Source organism: Anguilla anguilla, chromosome 2, assembly GCF_013347855.1.
Source record: "Anguilla anguilla isolate fAngAng1 chromosome 2, fAngAng1.pri, whole genome shotgun sequence".
NCBI classification, from domain to species: Eukaryota; Metazoa; Chordata; class Actinopteri; order Anguilliformes; family Anguillidae; genus Anguilla; species Anguilla anguilla.
In genome coordinates this window covers 30,237,714-30,263,162 of record NC_049202.1, presented here as the reverse complement: position 1 = coordinate 30,263,162, position 25,449 = coordinate 30,237,714, and the positions used below count along the sequence as shown (strand labels likewise).

At 38.3% G+C, this 25,449-nt stretch overlaps 1 protein-coding gene across 2 annotated transcripts in view; it reads right to left on the bottom strand.

The window, feature by feature from the left end:
• The window catches only part of zmp:0000001082 (integrin alpha-M), a 147,175-nt gene that overhangs the window by 87,204 nt on the left and 34,522 nt on the right, over positions 1-25,449 (bottom strand). For both annotated transcript variants that reach the window (XM_035404225.1, XM_035404226.1), the window contains exons 3-4: positions 19,428-19,522; positions 5,248-5,315 (exon numbers count right to left, since the gene is read on the bottom strand). In XM_035404225.1, coding sequence (XP_035260116.1) covers positions 5,248-5,315; positions 19,428-19,522 — 163 coding nt within the window. The remainder of the gene's footprint in view (positions 1-5,247; positions 5,316-19,427; positions 19,523-25,449) is intronic.

Sequence of the window (25,449 nt, the reverse complement as noted above, 5' to 3'; positions counted from 1 at the left end):
AGGAGCGCACTGGGAAAAATGTGTAGCGCACCTACAAACAGAGCTGGGTTATACTGAATATATTATCAGTGGGTGTGGTGCAGGTGGATTTATTAATGACCAATCTAATTACCTCTTTTCATTCCCTTTAAGAGTCATGCACATTGCGCAGGGTAAACTGCCAACTTCAAGGATAATGATATATCAATCAGATGTTTCTCACAATCTGTTATTTTGTGGGAGGGACAGTGTTGGGCTGTCACTTTTTTTGAAAAATGAGTCCAAACGAATCTCATAAATAAGAAAAATTTGTTTGCACTTGTTCAAATGTTTTTCTGTCAGAATTCAAACATTACCTAAACGCTCAGCTTAAAAAACTATGCTATAGCTAAGAAATAATGACAGCAGTATCTTAACATTTTATCAAACAAAATAAACCAGTGATTCCATTTAAAGCAGTAAAATGAATCAGTGGTGCTTAAATAAATGACAGAAAAATTATGACACGAGTCTGTCATTAATTCACAACAATGGCATGACTTAACTGAACTGAGTGGGATCATAGTAAATACAGTATCGCTCATATTACAAGTGTGCCATGCAGCTGTGCCACTATAGCTAATATTACTTAGTGATGAAAATGCCCTTTAAATACTCTCACCTGCTCTTGGCTCACACGATTATATGAACCTGCAGTCATCCACTGGTAATGTCCCTGACTCTGCACCACTTATGAAACATTAGATACTCCTTTTAGCAGCATATTACTGTACTGTGCAGTGTTACTCTGCCTCCACTACATGCAAAGAGGTTGTTAATCCCCCCAGTGTCATCTATAGCTTTGATCTTAAAATTATGAGTATCCGGCGTGAGGGGTCTGGCGATGCTGAAGAGAAGTGGAAGATGGAGTTGGAATGTCGAATGTAACAGACACAGGCTCATTTGGGAGCTTATTCAGAAATAAAGCATTTTGTGCCTTCAGAGAAAGGACTGCAGTGCCTTCGGAAAGTATTCAGACCTCTTCACTTTTTCCACATTTTGTTACGTTACAGCCTTATTATAAAATGGATAAAATTCATTTTTATTCTCATCAATCTACACACAATACCCCATAATGACAAAGTGAAAACAGCTTTTTAGAATTTTTTGCAAATTTATTAAAAATAAAAAACTGATATCACATAAGTATTCAGACCCTTTACTCAGTAACTTTATTGAGGCACCTTTGGCAGTGATTACAGCCTCGAGTCTTCTTGGGTATGATGCTACAAGCATAGCACACCTGTTTTGGGGTATTTCTCTCATTCTTCTCAGCAGATCCTCTCAAGCTCTGTCACGCCGAATGGGGAGCATTGCTGCACAGGTATTTTCAGGTTTCTCCAGAGATGTCAGATCGGGTTCAAGTCCGGGCTCTGACTGGGCCACTCAAGGACATTCACAGACTTGTCGCAAAGCCACTCCTGCTTTGTTTTGGCTGTGTGCTTAGAGTCGTCGTCCTGTTGGAAGGTGAACCTTCGCCCCAGTCTGAGGTCTTGACCGCTCTGGTGCAGGTTTTCATCAAGGATCTCTCTGTACTTCACTCTATTCATCTTCCCCTCGATCCTGACTAGTCTCCCAGTTCCTGCCACTGAAAAACGTCCCACAGCATGATGCTGCCACCATCATCCATCACTGTAGGGATGGTATTGGCCAGGTGATGAGCGGTGCCTGGTTTCCTCCAGATGTGATGCTTGGCATTGTGGCCAAAGAGTTAAATCTTGGTTTCATCAGACCAGAGAATCATGTTTCTCATGGTCTGAGAGTCCTTTACGTGCCTTTTGGCAAACTCCAAGCGGGCTGTCATACACCTTTTCAGGGCTCATGACTAACTTTTTACATTGGTTGCACTGGTACGCCTAACTCTTTCACCGTACCTTTTGGTGCCGCAATAATACATTTTAAGCGTTACATTTTTTGTCAGTTCCTATACACATTGGTAATTTCTTAACACATTATGTAAATGATTGTAAACAAAAATAAAGGTGCAGATAAATATTTTTTCTTTATTTAAATCACAGCACAAACAATAAATCGCAATAACCTCAATTGTTTAAAAAATGAACTAAAAAAAAGTGCTGATGTTTAAAGTGCTCAACAAACTCAAATAAATAAATCAAACTCAAATAACTCAAACATAAGTGTGCGCTGCTCCCGGAGGAGTACAGGGCGCGGTTTCACACATACACACTAGTGATACACGGATCGGCTCTGATGTCATCCGAATCGCATCATCCACCCGCCACCCACCTGAACTAATTATTTTCTCCAATTTAGAGACCCGCACCCCTACGACGGAGTATTAGGGCCACATTGATTGGGAAAAAATCACAGATTTCGAGAATAAGGTCGTAATATTACGAGAATAAAGCCGTAATTGAGAAAAAAAGTCATAATAGTACGAGAATGAAGTAATAATTTATTGAGAATAATATAAAGTCTTAATATTTCAAGAAATAAAGTCATAATTTTAGGAGAAAAAATCATAATATTACGTAAATAAAATCTGAAAATCTTGAGGGAAAAAAACATCATTTTTAGGAAAATATATTACTAGCAACCAACAAAATGGGCGAGAGGACAGTCTAATGGCAGCCTGAGCCTGCAATTTTCTCCAAGTCCGTGTGGTTCTTTTTTCGGAATAGAAAAGTTTCTTGCACAATCTTTTCAAAGTCCTGTTACTTATGATAATGTGGTGCTGATGTGCTAAAAGATTAAGTATCTCGTTATTTGTGAAACCTATACTAAAGTATAACTTCACAAGATGCTCCACGTTCCTCATTTTAATGCAGGCGGCAGGCTGCTCTTCTGATATTTCCCCACGTAGCCTAAAATTACGACTTTCTTCTCGTAATACTGACTTTTCTCTCGTAAAATTACGACCTTATTCTCATATTACGACTTTATTCTCAAAATCTCCGATTTTATTCCCTTTCAATTTGGCCCTAATTCCCGATCACACTTTACCGTTATTTCTCATTATTTCGCAGCTGTTGCATATGATATACCCAGCACTTGACTCGTCAAGTGTTTCACTAAATCGCTCCCACACGGAACTTTTCTGCCCTTCCTTTTTTTTTTTTTAATTCTCCTTTTTTAAATTTTCTCTCGTATCTTTTTTTGCCTCAATTGCTGCTTTAGACAAATGGACGCCGTAATTGGCACAATGAGAGTCTAGTCTCCTAATTTGTGCCTGACGAAAAATGAATCTTAAAATATGTTCACATTTTAGAGAATGTAATTCATATTTGCCTCATTAATTATGTGTTATTTCACCCACCCGCAACCCAGAATATCAGGGTCAGAGCCAACCAGAGGCAGAGTAGGGGAGGGGCTTTTCAGAATGCGGGTGGGGACAAAAAACAACGCTACACACATACACACACAGAGACAGACCTGCTAAATGTCAGGCGCACCGGTGCGACCGATGAAAATGTTTAGTCGCACTTGACAGATTTTTGGTCGCATGTGTGAGCAAAATGGTCGCACTCTGGAGCCTTGCTTTTACTGAGGAGTGGCTTCCATCTGGCCATTCTACCATAAAGGCCTTATCGGTGGAGTGCTGCAGGGATGGTTGTCCTTCTGGAAGGTTCTCCCATCTCCATAGAGGAACTCTGGCGCTCTGTCAGAGTGGCTATCAGGTTCTTGGTCACCCCCCTGACCAAGGCCCTTCTCCCCAGATTGCTCAGTTTGGCCAGGCGACCAGCTCTAGAAAGAGTCTTGGTGGTTCCAAACTTCTTCCATTTAAGAATGATGGAGGCCACTGTTCTTCGGGACCTTCAATGCTGCAGACATTTTTCTGCACCCTTCCCCAGATCTGTACCTCGATTCAATCCTGCCTTGGAGGTCTACAGACAATTCCTTCGACTTCATGGCTTGGTTTTTGCTCTGGCGTGCATTGTCAGCTGTGGGACCTTACATAGACAGGTGTGTGCCTTTCCAAATCATGTCTAATCAATTTAATTTGTACCAGCAGAGGTAAAGAACAAATTCTTAACTAGTATTTAAATTTAATTATTTCCTGGATGGAAACGAGACAGCGACATCCAAACTTCACTCTGGTTATGACTCATGTCTAGAGGCCTGGGCTAGCAATGTAGATGTTGAATTTGCTATGAGCTACCCTATAACCATAAGTGACCATGTAGTTAACTTTGGTGAAATTAAAACAATGTATATGAGCCCCCATATAAATTACAAAACCCACAAACCAGGTAATCCATAAGTAAGTTTTAAAGGGAATTGTTTTACTTCACATAGCCTTCGTAACCAATGAACAAAATACTTCCCTAATCCATACACAGCTAAACAGATTCACAAAATAAAAAACGTACACAAATGGCCAATAAAATTAAACCTTTTGGCATGCTTCTCCGTGGCTTTGGGGCACCTGTGGTCATCGTACTCATGGCTGCCTACACAGTTCTACAGAGAATTGGTGAGGAAGAACTTGGAGATTCCAGCACTGGAGACAATCCTTTGAGAAACACCTGAGTCGATCTCCTAGTAGGTTCTCTCCAGGGTACGAGCAGTCTGTCCTCTGAATTGTAGACATTCGGCTGCACATTTGCCTGCCGTTAAGTCTCACTAACCTTCTCCGTCCTTCTCCCAACTCTCCCTGGCTTCAACTCTCACCAAGAAGGATCTCTAATCGTTTTGTTTTCTCTTGTAACCATTCCAACCCAGACATCAATTTACAACAATGTAACAAACTAAACTGCGCAGCCAATCACATATAAGGTCAAAACCAAACAAACATGCATGATCACAACTAATTCACCAAAAGGAATACAGTAAACAAGCATGACCACTCAGCATCAAAAGTTCAATTACAGAAAAACACATTGGAGACAAAAAATTAACCCTGTGCATTCCTAACCAATTTTAACCAGTTTCTACGTGTGTTACAAACATAAGATTTTCAGGGGTGGTGGAGCCCAAAACCCCTGATGGTGCACTTTCTTTCAGAAGAAAATATATTCTTCTGAATATATTTTCTTCTGACATGAATGGAAGCCTTGCCATTACTGTGAATAAGAAAGTTTCATTAAGCAGCAATCAGCTAGTTTGACATTCTACATTGCTTAATGAGCATACCAATCAGCTGGCCAACCAGCCAACACAGGACTTCAGGTCCACAATTGCATATTACTGTAGTAAAATTTGACTTGGCTAAAATATGGAGATTTATGTACTAATAATTTTTAACAATGTAAATAAAAGTAATCTTACGGTGATCCGCGTAGGGGAAGTGGAGCGGATATCCAGAGCTATTCCAGTTGATTTGGTGGTGTTCATTTCTGAAAAATAAATCTATATATTAGAATTTTTATGTATATTGATAGGACCATACTTCAAAGGATAATGTCTTTTACTACATTTTCCTCTGTGAGCCATTTTTTGTAGTTTTATATACATTGCCTTGAAAGGATTTCCCCTTCCTGATTTATTCTATTATTGCATATTTGTCACACTGAATGGTTTCAGATCTTGTGGCAAAATGTAATTTTATTCAAAAGGAACCTGAGTAAACACAAAACATATTTTTAAAAATATTATTTAATGAAAAAAAATTATTAAACACCTAAATCACTCATGTAAAGTAAAAGTCAAATAATTGCCCCCTTAAACTTAATAACTGATTGCACCACATTTAGCAGCAATAACTGCAACCAAACACTTCCTATAATTTGATATCAGTCAATTAAGCCCACTCTTCTTTGCAGAACTACTTACTTCAAACAAATTTGTAAGTTTTTGAGCATGAACTGCATGTTTCAAGTCCTGCCACAGCATCTCTATTGGTCTCAAGTCAGGACTTTGACTGGACCACACCAAAATTTTAATTTTGTTTCTTTTCAGTCAATCAGATGTGGACTTGCTTTTGTGTCATGGATCATTGTCTTGCTGCATTACCCATTTTTGCTCCAGCTTCAGCTCACAGACAGATGACCTGAAAATGTCCTTAAGAATATTCTAGTAGAGTAGAATTCCTGTTTTCTCCATTAATGGCAAGTCATCCAGGCCCTGAGGCAGTATCCCCACACCATCACACTACCACCACCATGTTTCACTGTTGGTATGATGTTCTTACTGTGAATGCTCTATTTGCTTTATATCAGACATAATGAGACCCATGCCATCCAAAAAGTTCCATTATTGACTTCCATAGAACATTATCCCATTTTTGCAAATGTGAGATGAGCATCAATGTTTCTCTTCATTAGCAGTGGTTTCTGCCTTGCTACTCTCCCATGAATCCATTTTTTCCCAGTCTCTTTCTGTTTTTTTCTGTCATTGTGCCCTTGGAGAAATTTGGTAGGCAGTGGTGGTGGCTACTTCTCTCTTATGTTAAGGTTCAATATGAGTGAGGTTTAGATACAACAGGGCTAACTGCATGCAAACCTGGCTGTGTTCAATCAACTGAATCTAATTAAATTAGGTTAATTGAGTAACTAAAGGGGAAATTATTTTTTTCACATGGGTGATATTGGTATTTGATAACTTTTTTTCATTAAATAAATGTTGTTTTGTGTTTACTCAGTTTGCCTTGTCACAATTCAGTGTGAATAATATACAATAATAGAGGAAATCAGGAAGGTACAAATATTTTTTTCACGGCACTGTATACATCTGAAGAAAAACATGTTTTCAGCATAAAAAATGCCAAGTTACTCACACATACAAAGCACTGTATACAAGCCATTCATGCTTGCAAAATCTAGGCCTACCACTAAAAATACTGGTATCAAAATTAGGCCAAGTTATAAGAAACAATATTGCCTATCTTAGCTCACACAAATTTAACACACCATGTTCCGAAGCAATGCTGCTACCCAAGTTATTCTTAATATTTTCAAGTAACTTGGCCCTGTGTTTTTTCATCCTACCATCTAAAGAGAATATTCTCATATAATATTTATATGAAAATATAAGCAGGTTTCTGATGATTGGGACTTGCATGTTATCTGTGTATGCTCTGAGATTTTAAACAATCATTTTTTTCAAACAGACTGCAATTTGGCAGCATGCGAAAATAACTGAAGTCCCAGCATAATGGATTAAAGGATGCTATTGTGTGTACAGGAAAGTATAGCTCTATGAAATACAAAACCCCAGCACAAATCAACAAAGGGTTCAGGTTCTCCCGTATTTTTGCCCATAGCCGATACACCAGTGGCAGCAGAGCTGAAAATTGACAGGGCATAAAATTTTACCTTAAACTCATTCTTGGTCTTGACCTGTTTTTAGTCATTTTCCTTGATTAACAATGCATTGATTACTCACAAATTATTCAATACAGTCAGACATAGGCTACATTGTAGCGGAGTCTCTACTATGAGGAATGTACAGTGCCATGAGAATGGCTTCAGATCTTTAGACAAAAAGTAATATTAGGGAAAGGGAAACCGAGTGAACACAAATGATTTTATTTATTTAATGAAAAAAGTTTATTTGGAGGTTTAACACATGAGTACATACTTGGTGTATGAAAGAGGGGTACAGGTCTATGGGGCACTGGGACTCCTTCTGGGACAGGGGCGACCTGTACAGGTGTGATGGGCTGCATCTGAACCGGAAGAGTACTGCTGCACTGAGCCAGCATATGCGATAGCACAAGATTATTTAAACTAGGAATTTGGAGGGCAGGGAGGTCAAAGAGTGAAAAGGGTAGGGAGGTGCAGCCTGTCAAGGATTCCTACAATAGTGTGAACACCAATGAAATCTTTGTAAAGCAAAATTGTAGTAAGGGTGGCAGGGGGTGAGGGAACGGATGAGAATGTGAAGAAGTAACAATCTGAAATTTCTTTGTTTAAACGCTAGAAGTATGAAAAAAAACATTTTTGAAATTTGAGGCTGGTATGAATAGTGGAGGCTATGACATAGTTGGTATGGACATGGCTTGGGGAGGAGGAATGGGATGTAGCCGGGTACAAACTCATTAGGAAGGATAGATCCAGTAAGAGAGGTTGGGGTGTAGCTCTCTATATAAAAGAAAATTTTAATGTGCAGAAAATTAAGTTGAAGAAGCGGACTCCCCAGTGGATGAACAAAGCCATACGAGAGAGTTTGAGGGGGAGGAAACTATATAAGATATATAAAAATGACAGCACAGAGTAATAAGGCTGAATAATGTTGCATTAAAAAAGAACTATGGGAAGCCAAGAGGCTCTTTGAAAGGCAAAATGCCCAAGATTCAAAAAATAATCCTAAACATTTCTTTTAATGCTGTAGTAGGAAAAGTAAAGTTAAGGAGGATATCGGGTGCAGCAAGAATGAAGAAGGAGCATTGCTTTATAAGACCAGAGGTATTGATGATGCCTTAAATAGTTATTTTATTGAGAGTTTTATATGAGAGACTCGAACCTTGGACTCCGGAGAGAGCAGACGTGTCTCTGTGAGCTCCCGCAGCTTTATCGTTCTACTTTCTTTCCCAGCCTCTTTCGCAGCCTCTGTTATTATTTTTATTTATTTTTTTTTTTTTACTTTATTTATTATTTTATTATTATTTTACTGTTTTATATTGTCTTATATTTGATTCTTCGGTTTTTACTTGGATTTTATTCTTGGCTTTGAGACTGGTTGTAGCCACTGTCAAACATGCCTCCTCATACCTCGGAATGTTTCAAATGCTCAGACTGTCGTAAACTGTTACAGAAGATTGTTTTACTGGAAACCAGAATCTTCGCATTGGAAAATGACAGAGAACTTGAGACAAAAATGCTCACCGTTCTGCCAGACCACAAACCAAGAGAGGACGGGAGAAATAGCTCCAGTGTTATTCCACGGGCACTCGGGGGAGAGTCAACAAAAGCTAACGCTAATACAGCACAACAAGCTAAGCTAAGGCTAGAGTGCTTAACAGACTTCCCGAAGCTCGACATAGCTCATTCAAAAATGGTAAACAAAACTAAGCAATATGAGAGTATAAGCCGGTGGCACAAGCTTGGAGCGAAACCAAAAACATGAAACCAACAGATTGCAGTCTTAACATCCTCCACACCACATTGTCCATCATGAGCTCGGAAAGCTAATGCTAACGCTACTACACCCCGTGAAAAAAGGGCAATAATGCAGCTGAAACCGGTTCCTTTGCTGAACCGTTTCGAACTGCTAATGAATCTGGGCAAGTATATTCCAAGTGGTAACGACAATGAAGCAAAATCAGCGACGCTAACTACGAAATGGGACTCAAAGCGGGCTAGCAAAGACACAAGGCCTAACAAGCTGTGGCTCTTGCCTGACGCCAACACTGCCCCGAGTGCTCTGATCCTGGGTGATTCCACTGTCCGGAACGTAGGCAGCAGACCGGTGCTAACATGCAGTCTCCCCAACGCGACAGTTTCAGAATTAAACAAGGAGCTCCGCAACATTCTCTCCCAGCACCCGGTGATCGATCAAATTATTTTGCATGTGGGAAAAAATGACATTTGTAGAGAAGAGTCGGAAATCCTAAAAAAGGACTTCACTGAACTGTTTAATACATTTGAGAAGCTAACAGCATAAAAGTTCATCAGTGGACCTCTTCCAGCCCAAGGAACTAATATGTTCTCTCATCTGCTTAGCCTCAACATATGGCTGAGCAGAACCTGCAGCCTAAAAGTTCTGAATTATATTGACAATTTTAATCTATTCTGGGGGCGCAGAGAATTATTTAGACCCGATGGTGCCCACCTAAGCGGAACTGGAGTGAAAGCACTGAAGGATAACCTTCTTTTTGCTCTTCGCCACCCATCTTCCCCCTGCACTGATTCAACACTACAGGTGCAGCCACAGCCTCCTCCACCTGCCCCCGACCATGATGTAGAACCATCAAACACCTCATCACAAATAGAGACACAGAATACAGGTACAATCACAATCCCCACCAATGGAGAACATGACTCAGGCTGAGTTCCTGACACTGGACGAGATAATCAGATAATCATGCTACAGTCACCAGCAGATTCTCCGCAGTCATCCCTCTCATCCTCCACCCTCTCTTTCTCAACATCATCCCCTCCACATTTGGATTTCTCAGAGAAAGTGAAGGAATTGGTGCATGCTGGGACTAAACTCTCACTCTCCATCTCAGCCCACAAGTTCAGCAAGTGCTACTGATAACAGCAGCAGAGTACAAAACACTGACAGCACATGATGTGTTCAGGGTCCCTGCTATAGTAAAGATGTTACTGACAGCTGTTCTGAGACCAAGCTGGGACCCAGTATGCCTGTAATGTTCTTTATTCCTGCGTTGATTAGAAATAGAAGGAATCGACTGCACTTAGCTTATGAGGTAAATCGGTCTAATGTGTTACCTGTATCACGACAACCTCAGACTGACTTAGGGGCTCCTATTATCTCTACAAATCTAGCTCTATTTAATATCAGATCTCTAGCCAACAAATCATTCTTAGTTAATGACATTATAACATCCTACAATTTAAATTTTCTGTTTTGTATTGAGACATGGTTAGTAGAAGGCAGCAGTGCTACTGTTCCTCAATGAGTCAGCTCCAGTAAATTTTATTTTATCATCCACATAGATAGATAATAACATGGACTAATGCCAAAGAAATCTTTTGCACTACTTGACACTTTTGATCTCTAGCAGCACGCGAAAGAGCCCACGCACACGCAAGGCTACACTTTGGATCTGGTTATTTCTAAGGATCTTGACATTTATTCTGTTATGGTGAAGGACTTGGCCCTTTCTGATCATTTGTGTCTTCTTTGACTTACTGATCACTCCGGATGTTCAAATAAGCTCCGTTTCTGTTAAGAAAAGGTACATTAACAAGAGTACTTGTGCTCAGTTTATGGAGACCATAGCTATGTCACCAATCATGAGTGCAGAAACAGTCCTGGATAATTTTAATTTGAAATTTTAAATGTCATGGATGTTGTAGCACCGGTAAAAGTCAAGAAAATTTTAAGCAAACAGAAAGCACCATGGAGAAACACCATGATGGTAAAAGCCTTGAAAAGAGAATGTAGGAAAGCTAAACGTAAGTGGAGAAAAACTAAACTTCAAATCCACTATGTCCTCTGTAAACAAAGCCTTAGTCGTTTTAACAATGAGTTATGCAGAGCTAGACAGCCATATTTCTCTAAGATGATTAACAGGAACACCTACAATACCCACACTCTATTTGTCATGGTTGACAAGCTTACTAACCCCCAAAACAGATAGCCCCAGAACTCCATTCCACAGAGAAATGTAATGAATGTGCCTGCTTCTTTAGTGAATAAATCTAAACTATTAGACTGACCATTAACAACACAGTCAAACAATGAAACTATGCCGTCCCTATGACCACCTAGAAATAAATTGACTATTATGTCACAATTTAATATAATTGACCAAAAAACTCTAGAGGAAACAGTTAAGCATCTTAAATCATCAACCTGTTGTCTCGACATACTGCCGTCTGACTATAGCTACTGATTTGCAGCAGAGTTAATGGCTCACTACTATCAGGCATTTTCCCAAAGTCACTAAAAACAGCTGCCATTAAGCCACTCTTAAAAAAGAGAACTCTGGATGTCTCTGTGTTAAACAACTATAGACCTGTATCAAATTTTCCTTTTATAGCTAAGATCATTGAGAAAGTTGTTCTCAATCAACTCAGCAATTTTTTTAACTCAAATGGTCATTTTGACAAATTTCAATCAGGCTTCTGACCTTACCACAGTACGGAAACGGCTCTTATAAAAGTGTTAAATGACATACGGCTGAATACTGATTCAGGTAAAATATCAATTCTGGTTTTACTAGATATCAGTGCTGCATTTGACACTATAGATCATAGAATACTGATGGACAGGTTGGAAAATTGGGTAGTACTTTCCGGAGCAGTCCTTAATTGGCTCAGATCTTATTTAGAAGGCCGGAGTTACTTTGTCACCATTGGCAGTTATAAATATGATAGGGTGGCTATGACATGCGGAATCCCCCAGGGATCAGTTCTCGGACACCTTCTGTTCAAACTCTATATGCTGCCTTTGGGCCAAATTCTACAGAACAACAACATTAATTACCATAGTTATGCAGATGATACACAGATATATCTGGCACTCTCACCAGATGCTTATAACCCAATAGACTCACTGTGTCAATGTTTAGAGCAAATAAATTATTGGATGTGTGAGGGAGGGGAGAGTGTCGGAGGACCACACGCAACTGTACAGGGACTTGAAAAGCTCATCCCCGAGGTGATAAGCCACTGAGGCTAGAGGAAACGAGGAAGGGAAAAAATAACAGACTGACAGGAGTGAAAACTCAAACTTCCTGTCAAGCCTTAAAAAATGGCCGAACAGAAAACAACCCTGTAAAAACAAGGGCGAGAAACCGAGAAATAAAAACACTGAGCACCGCTCAGGAACTAAATATAGTTGGGATAGAAACCAAGGAAACCCAGCGTAACTGAGTCGCAACTCAGACCAAAAACAAAAAGGAAAACTTGGGGTCGAACACCGAGATACCCAAGAACCTAAGACTTAGGAAAACAAAAAGGTAAAGCCCTAACGGTCTGCCGGCAGGAAGCCCAGAAACACAGACCGAAATACAAAACTTCTAAGGGGGAAACGCTTCTTGAGAAGCGAGAGAACAAGAGGTTTATTGAACAGGCTCTGAAATACCTTACCGGCTCAATGAGAACGTAAGTTTACACTGAAGCAAGGACTGAAAGTCAGACAGCGTCTTAAATAGTCTTGCATGACGCAGGTGGCCGAAATCACGGCATAGGGAGGAATAATTGGAAACAGGTACATCCAATGAGGAAATAATTAGGCCGGGAGGCCAAAAATGGAATTGCACCCCAAACCCATGACAGGATGAGCCAAAATTTTCTTCAATTAAATAAGGACAAAACAGAGATTATTGTGTTTGGCAACAAAGAGAAGAGAATTAGTATTAGTAAACACCTTGATTCTCGGGCTCTAAAAACCAAAGACCAAGTCCGAAATCTACAGCTACAGCTCATTCAGAATGCGGCTGCTAGAGTTGTATCCAGGATGAAAGGAACAGAGCACAATACTCCAGTTCTAAAATGTTTACACTGGCTTCAAGTTAGTTACAGAATAGATTCTAAAGTGCTGCTACTAGTCTATAAATCACTGAATAGTTTAGGCCCAGAATACATATCTGATATGTTTAAAGAGTATAAACCGAGTAGGACTCTTAGATCCTTGGACTCAGGTCAGCTAGTAGGGCCCAGAGTCCAACCTAAACATGGTGAAGCAGCATTTAGCTGTTATACTGCATGCAACTGGAACAAATTACCAGAAGAACTTTGATGTGCCCCACATGTTGAAATTTTTTAATCCAGGTAAAAAACTTTTCTCTTTTCATGTGCTTATGATTGAACTCTAAAACTTGCACTCTATGCTTATTGCACTTAAGTAGACCTCTAGTCATTCCCGATGGGAATGACTATGGTTTTTTTAATTTTGTTTTTATTCTATTTTATGTACTTTGTACTTTGTTTGTTCCTTTTGCTTTTATTTATGTAAAGCACACTGGGATGCCTCTGTGGATTAAGTGGGCTATAGAAATACATTTTTATCGATTGATTGATTGATATATGAGAAGAGGTTACTAATAGCCTGGAAGACATAGTTTGTACTCAGAATGTCTTATAAGATATTGAGATAGAGGAAGTACTGGATGAATTACGTAAACTAAAGACAAGTAATGGCATATACCCAAGGGTACTCAAAGAGTTAGTTGTGATCATCTTTAAACCTCTAGCAGGTATTTTTAGACAGTCCTTAGAAACTGGAGAAATACCTTAGGACTGGAATCAAGGTAATAAAATACCAATATATAAGAAAAGGGACCGTACTGATCCAGGAAACAGGCCTGCATCATATGTAATATACTGCCATCTATCATTAGAGACAAGTTGGAAGTGTTTCTTGAAAATAACAAGATCCTAAGCGATAGCCAGCATGGTTTTTGCAAGAGAAGATCATGCCTGTCAAACCTTCTGGTATTCTTTGAAGACCACGTATTTTGATTATAACAGGGCTTATGATATTATATATTTAGATTTCTAAAAGGCGTTTGATAAGGTACTACATGAAATACTTGTTAGCAAAATGAAGACAGTAAGAATTAGAGGACATTTCAGATTACATTTGGAATTGGCTAAGAGTAGTAGTAAGAGTGATATTATCTGAGCAGGGAACTGTTAGAAGTGGAGTCCCAAAGGGATCAGTGCTGGGACCACTGTTCTTCCTCAGTTATATCAATGACCTTGACAGGGACATAGAGAGTACATTAGTTTACTATGATACAAAACTGGGCCAGCTGATAGTTTGTAATCTACTAAAGTACTCCAAGAACATTTAAATAAAATCCAGAAGTTGGCAGATACCTGGCAAATGGAATTCAGTAGCATGTAAAGTTCTGCATGTGGGAAATAAAAACATTAGGCAGGATTACATTATGGGAGAAACAAATTCGGAATGGGCTCAATTTTTAAAAAAAACTTTGGAGTAATGGTTGATCAAAGCCTTTCAGATTCTAGGCACTGTGCTGTAGCCGTAAAAAAAAAAGGCTAACAGGATACTGGGTTATATAGCCAGAAGTATTGAGTATAAATCCAAGGAATGGGTACCATACTACAACAAAGATATAGAGGCTCTGGAAAAGGTTCAAAGAAGTGCAACCAAATTGATTCCTAGTATGAAAGATAAGAGACTTAAGATGCTTAATATCTTCAAGCCTAGTTAAAAGGAGACGTCGGGGTGATTTGATTGAGCCTTTTAAATTCATAAAGGGGATCAAAAAAAGTAAACTACAAGAGATTTCAATTCTGTTAGCAGAACGAGGGGACATAAATGGAAATTAGCAAAAGTTAATGCAGAGAGTAGTCAATGTGTGGAACAGCCTGCCAGGTCACATAGCAGAGGCAGAAATTCTGGGTATTTTAAAGACTAGGCTTGATACAGTGTAGGTAATCAGAGCACTAATTTAGTCAGGAAAATGGCTAGCATTGTTGGGCTGAATGGCCTGTTCTCATCAATATGTTATGTTATAAAACACCTATATGACCCATGTGAAAAAGTGAATGCCCCCTTGGTTACTCAATTAACCTAATATAATTGCTATTCAGTTGATTGAACACAGCCAGGTTTGATTGCAGCTAGCCCAGATGAATCTAAACCCCACTGATATTGACCCTTACCAAGAGAGTGAAATAGTCACCACAGTTTCCAGAAGCACACTATGCCACGATCAAAGGAAATTACAGAAATGATGAGAAAAAAATGGTTGAAATATATCAGTCTGGAAATTAGGGTTTACAAAACCATTTATAAGGCTCTGGGACACCACTGAACCAGAGTGAGAGCCATTATCTCTAAATGGTGGACACTTGGAACAGTGATGAATCTTTCCAGAACTGGCCGGCCTGCCAAATTTCTCATAGGGCGCAGAAACAACTTATCTAGGAAGTCACAAAAGATCCCTGAAGAACATACGAAGAACTTCAGGCCTCTCTTGCGTCAGCTAATATCAGTGTCCATGACTCCCAAATAAGAAAAAGACTGGGCAAAATGGGATTCATGGCAGAGAGTCAAGTCAGAAACCATTGCTACCCAAGAGAAACATCAATGCTTGTCTCACATTTGCAAAAAAGCATGTGAATGATTTCCAGGCTTTGGGGGATAATGTTATATGGACAGATTAGTCAAAAGTGGAACTTTTTGGATGACACAGGTCCCATTATGTCTGGCATAAAGCAAATACAGGATTTCACAGTAAGAAAATCATACCAACAGTCAAACACGGTGGTGGTAGTGTGATGTTGTGGGGATGCTTTGCTGCTTCAACACTTAGGCGACTTGCTACTATTGAAGGAACCATGAATTCAGCACTATACTATAAAATTAATAAGGAGAATACTGAAGCACTAATGTGTTATGCAGCAAGACAAAAGCAAGTCCACACCTGAACGGCTGAAAAGAAACAAAACTTTGACTAGTGGCGTGGTCAAACTCCTGACCTGAACCCAATAGAGTTACTATAGCAGGACCTGAAACAAGCAGTTCATGCTTGGAAACCAACCAATTTTGTCAAATTAAAACAGTTCTGTAAAGAAGAGCGGGCTAAAATTCCTCCATAGCAATGTGAAAGACTGAAAGACAAATTATAGGAAGCGTTTTGTTGCAGTTATTGCTGCTAAAGGTGATGCAACCAGTTATTAAGTTTAATGGGGCAATTGTTTTTTTCACAAGGGTGATATGGGTGTTTGAAAACTTTTGTCATTTAATAATAAATAATAAATTATTATTATTTTAAAAATTATTTTATTGTTTTGTGTTTCCTCAGGTTACCTTTGTCTCAAATTACCATTCAGCTTGACAAATGTCCAATAATAGAGCAAATAAAATATTCTAAATAAAGTAGATCTCCGAATTGACTTAAAGGGGAATTATACTTTATAACACTGCTGCTGCTCATGACTGATATTGTCCTTCTAATGAATGTGTCGCCCTTCATTTTTCGATTAGTTATTTCATTTTAAATGTCTAACGTTAGAAACAAAGTCTACATAGTAGTATGGTTTCCGGTATTTTCTTCTTCTTCGATTTCGTTTCGCAGCAAAATCGAGAAGAACGAAGCAAAACATTCCGTTAACTTAGCGTTGAAATCGAACAAACTAACGTCTGCTAGCTTTTGTCTGATGCGATATTGGTACCCGGTTGTTATAATGGCCCCGTTAAACTTGCCTTGAAAGCACATTTTCATAGTTTTCAACGCGATGCAACTTTGTGCCAGACATGGCTGGATGTAATCAGACACCCCAACATAACAGCCAAAGAAGTTTGCAAACGAGGACTAAGGGTATGCAGCAACTACTCTGAAGGCACCGACTACCAAGGCGACCGTCTGAAGCCTGGAGCTGTACCCACCGTTTTCCGATCGTTGGTCGAACGGCTCAAGGTAGGTACTATGCGGACTGGCTAACGCTATCGCGTCTGTCTGTGATACATAAGATGTCTACCACCAGTTGTCATTTGTCCTGGGAATAGCTTATGGTTCCTCAATCTCAGCCCGCTCCTGACTCACTCTCACTCTCGCATGATCAGCCTGCAAATTAGCCAGCTAATGTCCTAAGACATTTTCGGTTTCGCTAGCTAGTAGTCATACAACACTATTTCTACGACCAACCTAATGTTATTGTCTGCAGGTACGCCCACATCGGAAGTTGCGCAATGATATGGATCCTCGAGTTCGACACTAAACTGCCTGGGTCTACTTCCTGCATTTGTAAAGGAAAACAACAAAACAGTGTAAAATAATAACGTAATGAAATAACTAATCGAAAAGTGGAGGGCGACACATTCATTAGAAAGACAATATCAATCACCAGAAGCAGAAGTGTTATAAAGTGCAATTCCCCTTTAACACAGGAAATGTATAGTAACATGAAATGTGTGGAGTTGTGAAAAATGCCTAGGTCTATGTTCGTATTTACAATTGAGGCAAATAGCCATGCTTTCAATATTACTATGTGTTTCAGTGTTAAAAACAAGAAAATACAAAAAGAAAAAAAATTAGAAGAAATACAGTCCATTTGTCATGCTCCAGGAAAGATATCCAGTTCAAATTCACATACTATTTACGCATTAATTGTTTTTATCACTTTCAAGTAGTCATTTCTAATTATCCTTCTATAGACAAAAAGAATCAGTAACGAAAGTTTGCATTTAAGTTTCAAAAGGAACATACTAACAGCACCTTATGGCTGTACATCACCATCACTAGTTAATATCAACTTGCTGGTGCTTCTCAACTTCAGATTTCAGCATGTTCCACAAAAGGATTTTCAGGTGCTCATATCTAGGTTCACCATTCTCCCCATGCCAGAATAGGAATCCAAGAAGCATTTCCTCCTGCTCTTGGGCTTTCATTGACAACAACACCGTACTCCTCTAAGTTTTCCTTAGTGGGATCTAAATCCCTTCTCTGTGACATATTTTCTAATTGGCTGACACTGAATGTGCCTGTGTTCACGTTTTAGTGTAAAATAAGACTCAAAGTGAATTTGAGCTCAGCGGAATTCAAATCCCTTTTTGCCCAAGCAGAAGTAAAGACATGTCATTTCATACCCCAGTCAAGAAAGCACAATATAATGTCCCTGAACCTGATTCTGGGGTTTTACCTGTAGGTGAGTGAGGTGCCCACATAGTGTTCAGTTGTTCTTGAGGGATTTAAAACTTTTCATCCAACAGTTTCCCAACAAAGTCCAATATATCATCCCCCTCACCTCTTATACATTCACCGGCCACTTTATTAGGTACACCTGTTCAACTGCTCGTTAACGCAAATATCTAATCAGCCAATCACGTGGCAGCAACTCAACGCATTTAGGCATGTAGACATGGTCAAGATGATCTGCTGAAGTTCAAACCAAGCATCAGAATGGGGAAGAAAGGTGATTTAAGTGACTTTGAATGTGGCATGGTTGTTGGTGCCAGATGGGCTGGTTTGAGTATTTCAGAAACTGCTGGGATTTTCATGCACAACCATCTCTAGGGTTTACAGAGAATGGTCCGAAAAAGAGAAAATAACCAGTGAGCAGCAGTTCTCTGGGCGAAAATGCCTTGTTGATGGCAGAGGTCAAAGGAGGATGGCCGGACTGGTTCGAGCTGATAGAAAGGCAACAGTAACTCAAATAACCACTCATTACATTACATTTATTTGGCAGACGCTTTTATCCAAAGCGATGTACAAAAAGTGCATTTCATGGTCATAGACAACTACTAAACACAGGTCCAATAAGGTACAATACTTATTTTGTACAGCTATTTCTAGCCAAGAACACAGTTTAGTTCACACAGTGAACGCTATTCTGACCTAACCTCTGCAAAGCCAACTAGGCAGAAGAATAAGCGACAGTATTAGGACAAATACAAATTACCAAAAAGTGCTGGGATGGGGCACCATGTAACAAGTGTCATAAAAGCGGGGGGGTGGATTTAGAGTGAAATGTACAGAGTGGTGGCAGTTAGTCTAGGTATAGTCTGAAGAACTGAGTCTTCAGGCCACAGCGGAAGATGGGTAGTGAGGGGGAGACTCGTTACAACCGAGGTATGGAGAAGAGAATCTCTGAATGCACAACCCGTCAAACCTTGAAGCAGATGGGCTAGAGCAGCAGAAGAGCACACCCAGTACTAGCAAGTACCTAATAAAGTGGCCGGTGAGTGTATATTCATAAATAATTTTATTTTAGCAATGCTTCTTTTCCAAATACTCAAGTCTATCATTTTCATCTTTCATTCGCTGTAACAGATGAGATGAGATACTTTCTGGTACAGTTGGATCACCATTTTATACATGACAGCATAATTCCATAGTCCATTAAAAAGCTTGCTCTCTATCAAATACAGTACAGTATATCATGTAAAATAATGGATACCTTCCATGTGAAATGGTTCACAGCTTGTGTTGGTTGGAGAACACTTGTAGATTCTTCCAGTCCCATTTCGAAACATTGGTGCACTGGCAATAATCCTAAAAGAAAAAAAAAGATGTTCGAATCAGACATATTCTCAACCAATAAAAATGACATCTGTTCAATTGCAAGTTGCCAACTGGCTCATTTGTAAAACTTAAACAAAAGAAATGTCAGTCCATTCCAAAGAAAATAGCCCCTATACCACAACCTAAAAGGAAATAATTTGTATCAACATAAAAACAGTAACTAATCGTTTATTAAGATTATAGAATGCTGTTTGAACTTTGAAAAATATGGATCATTTCACATTTGGAATCACGCACCCATTACAGTTAGTTCCCTTTAATCTACGCGGCACAACCTGCACAAATTAAGTGCAATTCAATTAGTCACAATATTCTGTTCATGCAACAACATGTTTGGACATTTAAAAATAAGGAGTATAAATATTGTTTTATTTTAGTTACAACATTATTCATGCATTCTATATATACTAGAAAGTATTACTTGTATTATTTTATCATGTTTTAATCATCTCTTGTAATCGTTCTGAACAATTACTATCCATCGCTTTTCTGTTTTGGGTGTTGGAGAACCATGGCGTATCTTAATTGATGATCAGGTTTATGGAGCCACGTTGATGTGTTTTAGCCCTTTGTTGTGATGTTACATTAGAAACTGATGTGTTAAATAGCTTCGGCTTTATAGGCAGGAATGTACTGAGTAATGAACTGAAGCCTTGCATGAGAAGCCCGGTCATGTGATTGTTTCACAAATGCTGAAAAAAATCATATTATTTGTTTCAAAATACTTACATTTCTTGAAATTGTGAAGGGGCTTCTAGTTACTAAATACATATAGAGCAGTCACCTAGCAGAATGTATCTGATTGATATGGATGAATGCATTGTGCATAAGAGGTTTTATTTTTAAAAATCTTTAAAACTGCAAGTGTTTGGATTAATGTGATGTTATTAAATAATACATGTTTATTTTGTAGGTTTGCAACAGCAGGATAGAATTAAGTAATTGAATCAATTTCAGTTTCATTGCTTCTTGCAAGGTTGCCTGTGTTGGTAAGGCAACAAACCCCTTCCACTAGCAACTAATGTAATGGACTCTTAATTGGTAAATGTCATATTTACTTATAGAATTATATATAATTACATTAAATAACACTCAAAATTCACAATTTTTGACATATGCTACATCTGTGTTATTTTTCTTTAAAACATATTAACAATCAAAACTATAATATTCAAAAATGCACTTATACGGCAGCTTAATGCTCATGTTGAACTCCTCGACAACAGTAGGATGGATTAATTAAAATTAATTAAATATAGCATCAAATCAAATGTATTTGTATAGCGCATTTTACAGAGAACTGTCACAAAGATGCTTTACAGAGAAATAGAAGGAAAACTAGGGGAAAATTAAGCCTGAACTCCCAAAAAGCAAGCAGAGTTACAAAAATTCCTTGGTGGGAAGAAAAAAACTGAAACAGTGGTGAGAAAAAACTCCACAATGGGAGGAAATCTTGGGAGGAACCTGGCATCCTCTGATGGCCAACGTAGAGGTAAAATGGACCGTAACAGAAATGTAATTAGGGATCCATCAGAGCAAATAATAAAATGGGTTGAGCAAGTTACTGTTGAGATATTAAACTAGCTGGTGAAGTAGAAAGTCCAAAAGAAGGGGTGTATGATATTCAGTTTAGAGGGGCAGGATGATGCATCTGGGGCTCCAGGTTGTGTTAAGCCGTGGGCTTGAACCATGGGAGTGAGTGGCTTGGGAACTCAGACCAAGGGAAGTGTAGAAGCCCCAGGGAAAAATATACTGTCATGCATCTTGTGGTGTCCTGGCCATATAAAACACATGAAGAAAAAAAAATGTGATCAGACAAGGTAATTAATTCTCTTAACACCACATGGTAATCTATTCCTGAAAACATGACCTACACCAGCCTCACTAAAAATATCTAGTACCTCTTTAGCCAAGGAAAGTTGTGACACATCCCAATCGAATATTTTCATAGTGAATCTATAGGCATATGTACAATCTGTTCTACAGTCTTATACCATAATTATTTTATGTCTAATACCACAAGGTTCCAAGCCCATGTACCCATTAATGGCCAAATTAGGGTCAAATATATGCACATCCAAGAAGCTATGCGCACCCAGGATTGCACTGATGGCTTTGGATAGCATTACATTGAACATGGTCACTGAATCTCCCTATGCAAGAGACATAATCTAATACAGGGCAAATATATCCTTCATAAATCTTGGTGTAAGAATGGTATCCTAGATCTTTACACACTTTCATCTTCATAATCCCTTTGCATAGATACCAAATCTGCCCAATCCTAGCCCATTTAAGGGGTATCTTATTTAAAGCTTTATAACTCCAGTTGGGAGCATCACAGAGACTTGATAAATGAAGCAGGACATTTGTTCCATTTACAATACGAATAACATTCATTTATATTCATAATTTAGGAAGAAATAAAGTGCCACAAATTAAATTGCCTAGTCAAAAAAGCAAAAATAAATTTGCTCTTTTTTAGTTTGCAATGAAATACTGAGAGATCCCATATATCAAACAGGTTAAACTATACATGTCCTGGATCAACAACTAATTGAGCACAAGTGAGTAGAATCTAAGGGTGGATATGCAGAACTCTAAGCAGTGTACTCAGTGTCTCCAAATCTATCCAAAATGTCTAAATTATAAATTGCTGTAAATCACATTATCATCATGTAGGCCTATTTCACGACATTTTACTCAAGAAACTCACTGTTGCATCATTTTCAAGTGGGAATTACTTTCCATCAGTAAGTAAATAAAATAAAAAAGTCTAAAATATCTAGGGGTCCCGAAACATATCCAAAACCTCTCAAAAAATGAATAAAATGCTTTTTTTCCATTATAACGCATATAAATGTGCCCCCTATGAAAGTTTAAGATGAAACATTGATATCAGATTTTAAAATAATGCACAAACATTGTCACACAATGTGGTACAGCACCTAAATGTGTAATAATTAACTCTCCTATGTTTTTTCTGTACTCTATAGTATGTAATATTTTCTTTTATGGGGATGAGACGACATTAAAACAATATTCAACCGTCCACCACGTTTTGGTGATCACATCCGGTGCTTGAAACAGAAACCCTACTCAGCTAATGGCTTAGCTACCAATGAACGCTTACAGTGTTACAGTGAGAAATATACTCATTATAAAATACCACTAACTTATTTAAAGACACTCAATTTCACATATAACCAAAATATTTTGAGCAGTAATACTTACATATGGACAATGAAATCTTATCTGTGTTCAGTAGATAGAGACAGGGACAGAAAATCAATGCTGCCCGCTTCTGACAGTCCAGAAAACAGTATATCAGCTAGGTCTATCAGCAAACAAATGCCTTAGCCATGCTCAGAAGTTGTTAAGAATAATCAAATTTTCCAAGAAATGAGGAAACTCATCAATGAAGTTTCACCAGGTGCAGTATCTTGTACTGCTAGCACAGAGAGAATATGTAAGGAGGCGATGATGAGAGCAAACGTTTGGTTACGCCGAGCTATAAAACGCTATTCCAGAAGTGAAATTACGCATGTTATACATTGTTTAAAAGCTTATTCTGTCACCTATTGGACAGATTGATTGTCAATCAAGTCAGATTGTACTACAAAGGGTGACAACACCGTAAACAACGTGTGTGGTATTACGCACAGCTATTTTGAAAGGTTCCCAGGCATCACAAATTAGCATATATTTCACAAATGGATTGTCCAAGACAATATATGACCACTCAGTCTCAAAGGGGACATCTCTATGCGTAAAACCAATGGTAAGGTTGTATATTTATTCCATATTTAGTCCCAGATATTGACAGTAGAATGACATGGTATCATTTTAGAAAAATTTGTCTTGTTTATTTTGTTATTCAGTGAGCAGCATTCACACTGCTGTATTGGCATATCTTAGGGTTATTGTTTGGTTTATCTTGTTGTTATGACAGAATACAAATTTTTAGTGGTGAAAGAATATTTTTATGAATGCTCAAATGAACACTATTGTTGTGGGTGGGAGGTGTAGTTGCAGATGAGACTGCAGGGAAGGTGTGCTTCTTAAATTGACGACCAGCACAACAATGGTGACGCTTAGAAACTCTGTATTTGGTATAGTTGTCCCAAATGTCTACTAATATACCCCAAACACAGAGTTTGTGTTTTCAACTCATAGTTTGGTTGCAGTAGCACTGAAAGTGTGAGTTGAAAAATCTAAGGATGTTGGCGTCATGGCCACTCTGGGATTACGCCAACAAGTTGATTAACACACCCAGAGCTCCACCTACTGAATCTGATAGTGATTTTATACTCACATCATAGTATATTGCAAAAAAACTTGATGAAAAAATATGTGACTTGATGAAGTAAATGGGGTGACATCACACAGCTCTAAACTTTACAGAATGCTTTAAAAAATTATAAGATTGGATTCTATTATTTTTTATTATATTTAAACATCTTCAAACAATCGTAACACACAAAAACAACATCCAATACAGTAAAAAAGGAAAAGAAAAAAGTAAAATGAATGAACAATGCAGAACACATGACAAGTAGACTTAAAAAACAGGCAACAAAATTTTAAAATAAGGTATATACCCAAAATAAGTTATATACAATCATACTAAAAAAAAAAGTGAACAGACATACTTAATGATACTTCTGCTCTCTATATAAAGTTAAAGTATTTATTCTCTCCTCTATAATATTTATTTGCTCTTTATATATGTACAATTAATTCGTGTGTATGTGTGTTTGTCTATTAGTATGTGTGTGAGAAGGATGTAATCGTTGTGACAAATAAGTGTTCCTCACTCAGATGGTCATGTTCCTAGATCAGAAATGTTACTACTCTTTAAAAAGTGTAAGAAAACGCCCCATATGCTGTAAAATTCTGCAGCTTTATTCTTTACTGTATATGAGATTCTTTCTTGGGCCAGACTTGCAGAAAGCTCCTTAAGTCACTGGCTAAGAGGAGGGCAACATACATTTTTCCAGTATAAAGCTGGAATCAATTAATTCGTTTTTTTCTCATTATAACGTAAAGAAACTTTATTTGGATTAAGACCAAGGATACATAATGATATAGGTACTGGATGTTCTGTAATTTCTGAAATGTAATCTATCACTCTCCAGGACTGTATTTTGGGGGATTTCCATAAGCAATGGATCAAAGTCCCTTTTTGAAAACTGCATTTAATACACACTGGGATTAAATACTGGGATTAAATACATGTTGCTTTACTGGTGTGATACATATTCTCATATTCCATGTATATTCTATAAGTCTCAGCCATGTGTTAATTGTTTGTGATAGAGCTTTTGTACATAATTCATTCCATTCAACCTCTGTTATATAATCTTGTAGGCCTTTTATTCACCCATGTCTTTTATACCTTGTTGTGTCTTTGTGGGATGCAACTTTTTTACTATAAATCATTGAAAGCTGCCCTATTCCAAGGCATTTATTCAAAGAAAACAAAAATAAATAAAATTCCTTATTTGTAGGCACAATGAGAGTGCTCCTGACAAAGGGGTTATTAGCACACGTCTTAATTTTCTTTACAGATGTGAAGTACATATATGAATCAATAGAGAGGCCTTGCACTATGGTCATTTCAATATGTACCCAGGACACGTATGGTTTCCCAGAGAACTAAAACATTGCTGATCGTATTTGGGCTGACCAGTAGTACCATTTTAATTTGGGGAATTGGAGTCCTCCCCTATCATATTGGAGGTATAGATGTGAAAGACGGAGCTTGGGTTTGGGATAAATCTGGAAAAGAGTCATTTCATGTTGGTGAAAAACAGAGACGGTGGAGCATAATAAACGTAGGTACAATATTCTTCTTTAAAATGGTAATGCAACCTATAAGAGAGATCAGCATTGAT